The sequence below is a fragment of the Trypanosoma rangeli genome (genome assembly GCF_003719475.1).
Source record: "Trypanosoma rangeli strain AM80 chromosome Unknown Tra_15.4_contig_00383, whole genome shotgun sequence".
Classification (NCBI taxonomy): Eukaryota; Euglenozoa; class Kinetoplastea; order Trypanosomatida; family Trypanosomatidae; genus Trypanosoma; species Trypanosoma rangeli.
In genome coordinates this window covers 1502-12035 of record NW_021706122.1, presented here as the reverse complement: position 1 = coordinate 12035, position 10534 = coordinate 1502, and the positions used below count along the sequence as shown (strand labels likewise).

Genomic DNA, 10534 nt, shown 5'->3' with positions numbered 1-10534 from the left:
GCAAGTCTCTTGCTCTCTCTTTTCGCTTCTCGTGCAGTGCGCGGCTCCCTCGCTTCGTTGTCCAGCAATGAAGTGTATCAAATTAAGTGATAATGCGGAAGGAAGAGGAGCACCACGGAGGTGAAACCAGGTGCTTGGACTATTCGGCCTGGAACAATACGTAGAGGGGTCAAAAAAAAAACAACAACAACAATAAAAAAGTAAGGAGAAATTCGGGTCTAATTGTTGAGAGGGAGGGAGCTAAAAGCTAATGAGGGAACGAGAAGGTTTACGGTTGCCAAAAGGCAACGAGGGAGTGTCTAAAAGAGGGCAGAACAAAACGGGGAATGTAACTGGAATGCCACACACTGTCATCCGGTGTAACTAAGACACGTGGGCCCTCGAGTGTTTGGGGGCGCGGACAATGGCCGTGATGGGCCACCACCAAAGCAACGGGCGGGCAATGACCTGTGGAGCAGCAGATGAAGGGAAACTAAAGGAAACCAAACAAAACGCCGTGCGATATGTCCTTGTCTGTGTGTTTATGTGGATTGTTATGTTGTTGTTTTTTCCGTGTGGTTTGCGTGGTGTGTTTCTATACGATGGTTATTGTTCTCACCAGCTTTGCTAGGGATAGTGTTTTTCTGCGTTCTAATAAGTTTTATGTTGTTGTTTTGTTGGGTGGGTGGGGTGTAGAGGTGAGCTTGCCGCAAAGTTTTCTTTATTTTTGATTTTTATACGTACGTACTGTTGCAAGATGCAACAGCTTGTCGCGTTGTTGGCGTGCTGCATTGTCGTCGGACTTCCCGCGATTCCAGCCTACGCGAAGACGACGGTCCACCTTGTGGCGCACACGCACGACGATATGGGGTGGCTGAAGACTGTGGAGCAGTACCAGTACGGCCTCAACAACACCATTCAAATGGCAGATGTGAATACAATATTATCCAGCGTCATTGGTGGGTTACTGGTGAACCCCAAGAGGAAGTTTACGTACGTTGAGATTGGTTTTTTTTCTAGGTGGTGGGAGCAACAGAGTCCAGCGACGCGGAAGATTGTGCAAGCCCTTGTTGCTGAAGGTCGGCTGCAGTTTGCCAATGGCGGGTGGTGCATGCACGACGAGGCCAGCACGCACTTTATTGACATGATTGATCAGACAACGATCGGCCACCGTTGGCTGCGGCGGGAGCTGAATGTTTCGCCCCGCGTGGGGTGGCAAATTGATCCGTTTGGTCACAGCGCCACACAAGGAGCGATGCTGACGGCCCGCGTAGGGTTTTTAGGGACCTTCTTTGCCCGTGTGGACTTCCAAGAGTTCGAGTACCGTGCAAAAACGGGGAAACGACAGTTTTGGTGGCAGCCCAGCCCCTCAATGCCGGAGCTGCGAACATTCGCCGAGATAAATCTTCACCAAACGTATTGCTCACCGCCGCACTTTAAGTGGGATATTTTGGACTACTTGCCAGGTGCACAATGGGGCGGTGACCCAATTACAATTGTTGACGATAACACTTCCGCACAGTACAATGTCCCTTTCATACTTAAGCAGTTTAAGGCTGAGGTGCGAGCCAATATGAAAGTGACACGTGGGAACAATATCATGTGGACCATGGGCTGCGACTTCAACTATTTTTCAAGTGACCTGTGGTTCAGCAATATGGACAAGCTCATTAATATTGTTAATTCTGACGGGGAATTTGCTGTGCGCTACTCCACCCCGTACGAGTACGTACTGGCAAAAAAAGAAGAAGAAACTGGCGGTGTTGTGTATGACACTAAAAAAGGGGACTTCTTTCCGTATGCGAGCTCTGCACATGAGTACTGGACTGGCTACTACTCCTCCCGCCCTGCGTTGAAGCGTCTTGTACGACGACTGAGCAGCTATTGGATGGCTGCACGTCAGGTGGAGTTTTTTGCAGGTGTGCCCACCGGTGAGGTGCCAATGATGAGCGAGGCACTTGCCATTGCACAGCACCACGACGCTATAACCGGCACGGCGAAGCAGCATGTAACGTTTGATTACGTGAAGCGTCTTACTGCGGCCTATGAGAACGATTTCCGGGGTCGGTTACGCCATGCGCTTTCGGTGTTACCTTTCAAGCTTTACAACGCACAACATTGTCTCCTGTCAAATGTTTCGGTGTGTTCTGCTACTGCTGACGCGCTTGCAAGGAATGGTGCATCGCTTACAGTTCTTGTGTGGAACCCAAGTGCTCACCCTGTACAGCGGGCACTTGTGCTTATTCCTGTCCCACGGGCCGATGTGAATGTATCCGGTGACGACGTCTTGCGGTACTCTGTTTTTGAGTCGCCGGTGCAGGTTGGTGACTATTCAAATGGGAACAAGGACTGGCAGCCTTACACATTGGGGGTTGAGCTTTGCCTGCAGAGGCTTGCAATGTTAAGGCTCTTCACCCCTTCATTGCCACATGGTGGTAGGCGGAAGTCTTACCAACAAGTTGCTTTTACGCAGAGGTTGGAATCAGTTACGAAGGTGGAAAACTCTTTTCTCGTGCTTCATTTTGGTCTGAACGGTCTCCTGGAAAGTGTCACTGTCCGATCGACTGGACAAAAGGTGGCGGTGATGCAGGACTGGTGCTATTATAACAGCAGAGGCCGCATGAGTGCTGGGGTTGGAGGTGCCTACATTATGCGTCCCACTTGGAACGCCACCTGCTACCCCATAACGGCGTCTTCGGTGGAACTCCGTCTCGTGGATGCGGCGATGGGAGTGGTGGAGCAACGCTTTGGCGACCATCTTGTGCAGCGGGTGATGCTTCGCGGGGATGTTATAGATGTCGAGTTTACCTCTTTTGGCATTCCTATTGACGACGGCGTTGGCCGCGAGCTTGTTGCCCGCTTCCGCACCTCTGTGAAGAACGGAGATGTGTTTTACACGGACAGCAACGGACGCGAGATGCAGCGTCGGCGTGTGGACCACCGCAGCGACTACCCCTTTACCCAGATGGAACCCATCGCAGGCAATTTCTACCCGGTGACGTCGCTTTTTTTCATCAACGACACGCACGCTCAGTTCAGCGTGTTCCCTGATGCCGCAATGGCTGGCACGAGTCTTAAGAGTGGCGAGGTTCTTTTTGTGGTTCATCGCCGTCTGCTGCATGATGATGGGAAAGGCGTGGGGGAACCCTTGAACGAAACCGAGTTTGTCACGAGCTACGCAAATTGCGTCCCAGCAAACATGGATGGGTGTGGCCGTCATTATGGCTCTTCGTTGCGTGTCCGCGGCACATTGTCGTTTACGGTCTCGCAAAGTGGGCCAACAGTGATGCGGCGAGTGCGGGAACAACAGGACGAGAAATATTATACGCCACTTGTCATGTATTCCTCGACTTCCGCTCATACTGCCTCCAGACTGGTACCGCATAACATGTCGTTTGGTGTGTCTTTGCCACCAAGCCTGCAGATCCTTACACTCCAATTAATTGACAAACGGCAGTTGCTCCTGCGTCTTGGGCACCGTTACGCGGTGAGTGAGGACCCTGAGCGCTCGTTGCCTGTCGAGGTGGATCTGCTGGCGCTTCTGAAGGGATTTCATTGGGTGAACATCACGGGCATCGATGAAGTTTCTCTTACGGCTGCAGAGGTGGTGCGGCCGCGGGTCCACAAGGTGACGCTGCAGCCAATAGATATCCGCACCTTTCTCTGCCATGTGAGTTTGCCGTGAGAGGAGGCGGATGCATGTAGAGAGCTTTTTAAAATATTTTATTTCATTTTATTTTTAGTGGGTGGGGGCATTGGGATGAAAACGATTATTTGTAAGCATAGAAGTGGGAAGTGAACCCTGAATACGCGGAGACACAAGGCCAAAGAGGAAGAGCGAAAGTGAGGGCGATGTCAATAGGCTCAAAATGGTAAGAAGCCACGGCCCCAGTGAAGTGGTGGCTTTTGTTTCTTGATGAATTTTGCCGGAATCGAAGGCAATTTTTAAAAATATTTGTTGCTGTTTTGCAGAGGGCATGCAAACGCAGCATGTAGTGAGTAAGGGATGACTTGTTTTTGTTTTGTTTTTTGCTCGTGTTCCGTGCATTGATCACTTCGTCTGCCGCATTTCCACTCGAGAGCGGGGAAAGTGGTGTAGCTGAAAGTAGATGTGCGAGGCGGCGGGGGGGGGGGGACTGATGAATAGTGGTAGACGCCGCATTGGGCGAGCTCTTTTTTTTTTTTTTACTTGGTAGTCGTTTGATGTGGGCACGTTCACTGCGGCCTGAATTCTGCGTTGTGGTCGTCGCCGCTGCGGCGCAATTGACGATGGTAATGATGGCTGTTTCGTGGAATTGCAAATGAAGCGGCATGCGGCGCCCCCGTTGCCATACTTGTTGCTGAGGTCAGCTTCGTGGTGTTTGGTGCAACACACGCAGGGCACACCGTGGCTGTTTCTCTTCCGCCTCTCATCGCTGGGCTGTGAGTTGTCGGTGTTGTTGTTTGTTTTTTTATTTTTTGCCTCAAACGAAACTGTTTTTTTTTTTTTTGCTTCCCGTTTGTGCGTGGCCTCTATGCACGCGCGTGTAAGCGGAGCCGCGCAGGTTTCCGGGAATGAACGGCGGGGCGGGGGCGGGTGACGACGGTGGGAACAACAAAAAGAGGCGTGAAAAGAAGGGCTTCAAAGTTGATCGCCTCGAGAATTTTCAGCGCAAGCGCCTGAAGAAGACGGGCGCTGGAGACGCCCGCAGCAACAGCGGCGGTGGAAATGCAAAGCGAGTGAAGGCGATCAAGTTTGACGAGGATGCCCGCCGCGAGTACCTTCTCACGATGCACAAATGTAAGAACGAGCGTCGTGTGAAGGCCTTTGTGGATGCAAAGCAAAAAATGCGACGCGACAACGCGAGGGCCCGGCACGCTCAACGCGAGGAGGCCCGGCAGGCTTACAATCGCTTTGCCGCGGTTCCCATTCTTCCAAACTTTACATACCAACTGCCACAGAATGACGAGGATGCTGGGAACGAGAGCGACGCAGAGGACGTCTCCCACCGTGCACGCCGTCCGGTGCTCGCCGCGGAGAAGACGGTTCACGTTATGCCCACAATCATGTGTGGCGGGGTTGATGGGGCGACGGCGTCCAACTGCAAGACTCACCTCGATGATGAATTTGTCACAGTGGAGGTGAAGCCGCTCTTCGCAAGGTCTAAGAAGTCGGGTGGCGGCGATGGCGTCATTGCGGCTCCGCAGCATCCTGCCAACGACTTTTCGGACCTCCCTGCGGTGGTGGAGCAGGAACTGGTGCGTCTCAGCAAAGAAACGAAGGGGCCTGCCAAGACAAAGCCGCGCATGCGTATGCTGAAGGAACTTGCCAAGATCCGAAAAATCAAAAAATACTCTCAAAAGGGACACGGCAAGAAAACGGCAAAGGGAAAGAAGAAAAACCGCCGCTGACGTCAGCGGGTTTTATCCCTCCCTTTCCATGTTTTATTGGTTTTGTTGTGTTTCTTTTCACGATTAAAGGGGTATGAGCAAAGTGTTGAAATTAACTACAGTCTTTGCGACGCGTTGACTGAATATCATTTGGCGTTGGACGCTGCAGGTCTGGTGCCCCAAAGACATATAATGTTGATGTTGTTTTGCCTTTACGTTTCCGCCCAATTTCTTTTTGGTGTATTTATTGATTTCTTCGTATTTCTATTATTCTTACTTTTGGTGTTCCGCTTTCCCCTGCTACGTGACGAAACACGAAGGGGGTGACACGCTGCAAAACCACACAGCCACCCCACAACAAAGGAAGAAAAAAAAAGGCAACGTTGGACCCTGCAAATTAAGGCTGGGGGAGGTATGCCCCCGCTGCCTGGTTGGTGGCGGCACTCGGCAGCGGCGGAGGCGGTTTTGTGTGTATTGGGAGGTGTCAGCACCCGAATGGCATGTTTCGCGTCCCGTTGTTTCCGCCGCCGGGCGTCGACTATGGCTGCGATGACTTCCGAGCCGGTGATTTGCCGCCGTCTTTACGACTGCCAAAAACACGTACGGGGTTTGCTTCAGGATATCTCGGTGGGGTTTGCTCCCACGACGCAAGCACGGTGGCGGCAGGGAGAGGCGGTTCCCAAGCACAACTGCGGCGCACGCACTCTGCTGGAGTTGCACGAATTGTCAGGTCAATTTGTGATGACGTTGCACGCGACGCTGTTTCTTCCTCGTGATGTGGTGCATGAGGTGGATGATTTCCCTATGTTTCTTTTGCGCCACTTCCGACGAGCGGTGGCGCGGGCAAACGAAGAGCGCTCTTGGAGCGATGAGGAAATAGTGGAAGGCTTTGTGGATTGGATGGACATGGCGCTTCCCGCCCCCCCATCCTCTAGCGGGGAGGGGGAGGTTGTCTCCTTCGTGGAACTTATGCGGCTTGTGCGGTCTTTTGTGCGCTATCATCATGGTGTACGATGGGGTGGTGGAGCCACAAAATCCGAGTGGTACCGCGGCGGTTATCTACTGCATCCATGGCATGACACCTACTGTCCCACTTTGCATTCAGAGCAGATGCCGTACGTGCATTTGCTGCAGTGGTTGCTCCGGCGAAGGCCGGTTCAGGAAGAAAAAAGGCGCCTCGCTGACGCAGAAAGTAGGAGCGCATCAAGCGTTGGGCTGTCTATGAAGGATGATGCAATGCGATGGTGGGGCGCAACAGAGCCATTTGCCCCACCATCGTGGCGAGGTGAGGGAAATGCGACTCATGCCGTCGGCTTTGCAGCCCTGGACTGTGGATGTCATAGCGGTTATATGGTGGATCTTCTCTTGAAGGCCGGGGCTCAGCATGTGGTTGGCGTTGACGTTGCCGCGCGTGCGCTGGGAAGTGCGGAGGCGACCCTTCGGGAACACCTGCGCGAGCGGCGCAGCGCGACTAGTGTGGCGAAAACGATGCGCTTTATTCGATGCGATCTGCTTCCAGAGCTCGAGTCTGTCGTGGAGCAAGCGACGGAGCGCGGAAAGTTGGCAAGCCCTTTGATGGGGGAAAAAAACGTGTTGGCCAATGCCGCAGCGCGTCGCCGTCATAAGGCGCGGCGCCGCTGTATCCCGGACAACCCGCAAGCCACTGCTTCTCACTCAGCTGGGGCTGTTGCGGCGCGGGAGGGCGAAGTTGGTCCGTTCGATCTTCTTGTGTTTCACCCTCCCATGAAACCGCTCTTCTCACAGTGGCCATTGCTGCAGGAGTTATCCAACGCCTTTGAATACCTTCCGCCCGGCGCCGAGGGCCAACACCCACATTGTAGCTTGCCAGTGCTACACAGGCTTCTGCAAGAACTACTTTACTCCCCAAAAGGGCAAAGTGACGGCCACACCCCGCCGCGACAGCGAAAGACGCCGCTGGTGCGGGATGGGGGTTACGTCGCCTTTATACTTCCACGGGCATTTGACCCGAAAGATATTTTACAACACATCTCATCATCTCAATCAAATTCGTTTAACGGGAGCGGTAACCACGTTCCTTTCACCTCCCTCAGTGACGCTGTCACTGGAGCTTTGGAGGGGTCATACGAGGTGGTCCTGCATCGTCGTCACTCGCTGGCGGGGATGTGCGACACTGGTGAAGTTCCTCTCTGTGACGCGGTTTACCTCCGCGAATTTTCACATCCACGCTGGCGCGATCAAATAAAGCGGGAGCTAAACGACTTCTACCGTACACACCAAGCGGTGGATCTTCTTGTGTTCAGGAAGAAGCCAGGAAGCAGCGTGCACGTGGAGCATGGGACCAACAAAAGTAATGAGCGTCGTAGGGTGGATACTGTCCGTGCCCACCCAGGAGAGGATCTGCTACCATACGACGAGAGCTTTGAGTACACGGAATACGTTCCGGCAGACGGTCCTCCGCTCCAGCACCATTGGACGGCGTTGATGCCGTCATACTCCTACCTTGAAGATGACTTTTTTGGCAGCAACGCGGCGTCAACAGGATCAAGTTCACACAAACGAAACTTTTTGGCCCTTGGGCACACCGTCTCTCCCGTCAGAGAAGAAGGGCGCACAGCGGGCCCCGATGGCAACTTGAGTCACGCGGACCTGCAGACGTTGCAACGCAACATGCAGAATTACCGGAGTCTCTTCACTGAAGAGCTGAAAACGCATCGTAAGCGTCGACTACGCAAAATGGCGTTACAGTCGTTGGAAAAACAGGAGTGGTACATTGACGAGAAGCTTGTCAAGTCTGAGGGGGCGAAGATTGATCTGCTTAACGAGCTATCACGGTTTGACTTGCAGGATTGGGACTGATGCGTGCAAATGTTTCTGTGTGTATGTTGTGTGCCTCTAGAAGGAGAGGGACGCTGTTGATTCTTCCGTTGTTCTTTGGTTTGTTGTTGTTGTGTGTGTGTGTGTGTGTGTGTGTCGTTGCTGATATTCCTTTCTTGCTTTACTTCCGTCGTATGTTAAAGTGTTTGTGCCGCTGGTGTTTGTGGGGCTTTTTTTCTGCTCCGTCGTTGTATGCAAGTGGGAATAGCTTATACACTCACGGCTGGGCGTGTGCTTTGCTCTTCATCGTGATGACTTTTTCAGTGCACGTGATGACGGCGGCGAAGGACCCCAGTCTTACGTTACGGCTGCAGCGACTTTATAAGCATGTGATGGTTACGATAGAAGAAGGTGCCAGAGTTGATTCTCAGCACGCGCTTCACTCCAAGTTGATGATGGAGGTTGCACAAAACTACAGCGACATCCTGGGAGAGGCCGCCTCATTAATGGTTGTGCCGGATTCCGCTGTAGTTATAGACGAGGCGCTCCGTGTGGCCTCCCGCTTATTGGCGTTTGACAGTCATGGTGATCACGGCACGTCAACAGCCACGGAGACAGGGGCCACGTTCATTGGGTATGTATTGGAAGGTATAGAGCAATTAGTCAAGCTATTTCCCAGCAATCACGGCCTGCCACTGCCTAAGCCGTCACGGGAGGAATTAATTGCGGTGGTGCGTCTGTTGCTTTTCCCCGTCGTACAGCAACGGTCCGAGCTGGACCCAACTGCTTCATTCAACTTACAAACGTTATGTAGTGCTAATGTGGTTGCAGAGGTGTCACTTCCTCAGCATGCATGGAGGGATCGCCGGCTCGTGTGTGCTCGCTTGCTAACGGAGCGCGGGCTGCCTCGTTGCAGAGACGTGGAGGAGCTTCTTTCGTCGTCTTGCGTCTACGGCGGTATGCTACAAAAGTTTCTTCTTGAGACAATACAAGAGGAATTTACGGTGATGCGCCGCCATGCGAGCGGTTCACTGACTGCGTTAAGCGATCTCACAGACGAATTTGGGGACGAAGCAGGTCCTAGCAGCAGCAGCAGCAGCAGTGATGCAAGCCGGTTTTTTTACTACGCTGTTCTTTCCGTATCGGCGCGCGGTGTGCCCACGCGATCAGGAAGAAGTGCCTCAACATCTTCAAGCTTTTCAACGGGGTGCAACACACCACGCTCTCGCCATACAGGTGACGACCACGTCTGGCAGATGCGTAGCGCTAAGAGTCGCAGCGGCACAATTAAACGACTTGTGTGTCAAAGGAGCGCCGCAGTGCTTTGGTCACTCGCTGCGTTGGCTTCCCTCGGTACCGCGATGGCGCATCACGAAGAGGCGGCATCGCAAGAGTTGTACGACCAAACTTCAGACTTTGTGGACTTTGCTGGGGATCTCGTGAGCGTCTGCGCCGTTGTTGTCCGTCCATTTCTCACAGAACACTTGGACTTGATGCAACAAATAAGCCAGGAGGTGTTTCCTGTTTTTTCGCAGCCACAAGCTATGCGAGGAATTTTGCAGTATATTAATGAGGATGTGGCGAGTTACCGCCGATACAAGGACGTGGTGCAGCAGTTTCTCTCCCGCTGGGACCCTGCATTTGCTCGCGTGTCCCTTCCACCCACGAAATCGAATGACGCCTTGTTTGCCTCACCGCGGGAGACACGAGAGACGAGCGAGAAGAGGCACGAGGAGGAGGAAAAGGATGTTCTTGTGCAGGGCAACCCGGCACTGGGAGTTGAGATGGAAAAGGAGATAACGCCTCAGTGGGAGCCTGTGGCGCCCGCGTTGGCGGTACACCTTGCACTACCGATTTTGGACGACGTTGAGCTGGAGGTGCCGGAAGTGGTTTCGCTCTTCACGGAGGTGAAGCAATTTCGAGAGGCGGAGCGGGAAGTGCTGTGGACCTACTGGGCGCGTCTGCGTGGAAAAACCACGGCACTAGCTGCCGCTGTCGCCCGCATGCAGCAGCGCCTCAATTCTGCTTTGGAGTCCAGGGCGATGTTTTTTTCACTTAGCAAAGTCTCCAGAAAAGATTTTGAGCGGGAGTGGGGAGATCAAATCTCTCAGCGTTTGCTGAAACTGCAGCAGGCGATGCGCAGCGTTCAACGCCAGCGGGGGAAACAGCCACGGCATGTGTCACAGATGCCTCAACTCCAAAGGTGAGGAAGTGGTACGCTTTTTTGTTTTGTTTTTTTTCTCGCCCTTTTGTCTCAGCTACGTGTCGCCCAGGATGCCGCGAGGATGAGTGATGAGGGGCGGCTTCCCATTTTTCCCTTCGTCTGGGCCTCGGCGTGGGTGGAGGACGCCTTCATTTTTCGCACTATTTGTTGCCGTTCACGTCTTTT

At 53.2% G+C, this 10534-nt stretch overlaps 4 protein-coding genes across 4 annotated transcripts, besides 4 other annotated features; all 4 read left to right on the top strand.

Annotated features, from left to right (window-relative positions):
- Positions 1–171: 171 nt before the first annotated feature.
- Positions 172–200: a microsatellite.
- Positions 201–510: 310 nt separating this feature from the next.
- Positions 511–574: a sequence feature (A-rich).
- A 162-nt stretch (positions 575–736) lies between these two features.
- On the top strand, positions 737–3664 carry TraAM80_08172 (putative lysosomal alpha-mannosidase precursor; the record flags this gene model as incomplete). The annotated part of the gene is made up of 1 exon (XM_029384932.1): positions 737–3664. The coding sequence occupies one exon, from the start codon at positions 737–739 to the stop codon at positions 3662–3664; it is 2928 nt and encodes a 975-aa protein (XP_029235269.1).
- Positions 3665–3690: 26 nt separating this feature from the next.
- Positions 3691–3719: a sequence feature (A-rich).
- An 814-nt stretch (positions 3720–4533) lies between these two features.
- Positions 4534–5370, top strand: TraAM80_08171 (uncharacterized protein; the record flags this gene model as incomplete). Its single annotated transcript, XM_029384931.1, has 1 exon — positions 4534–5370. The coding sequence occupies one exon, from the start codon at positions 4534–4536 to the stop codon at positions 5368–5370; it is 837 nt and encodes a 278-aa protein (XP_029235268.1).
- Positions 5371–5889: 519 nt separating this feature from the next.
- On the top strand, positions 5890–8187 carry TraAM80_08170 (uncharacterized protein; the record flags this gene model as incomplete). The annotated part of the gene is made up of 1 exon (XM_029384930.1): positions 5890–8187. The coding sequence occupies one exon, from the start codon at positions 5890–5892 to the stop codon at positions 8185–8187; it is 2298 nt and encodes a 765-aa protein (XP_029235267.1).
- Positions 8188–8277: 90 nt separating this feature from the next.
- Positions 8278–8302: a microsatellite.
- Positions 8303–8456: 154 nt separating this feature from the next.
- On the top strand, positions 8457–10352 carry TraAM80_08169 (uncharacterized protein; the record flags this gene model as incomplete). Its single annotated transcript, XM_029384929.1, has 1 exon — positions 8457–10352. One exon carries the CDS (start codon positions 8457–8459, stop codon positions 10350–10352), a length of 1896 nt encoding a protein of 631 aa, XP_029235266.1.
- Between the last annotated feature and the right edge of the window lie 182 nt (positions 10353–10534).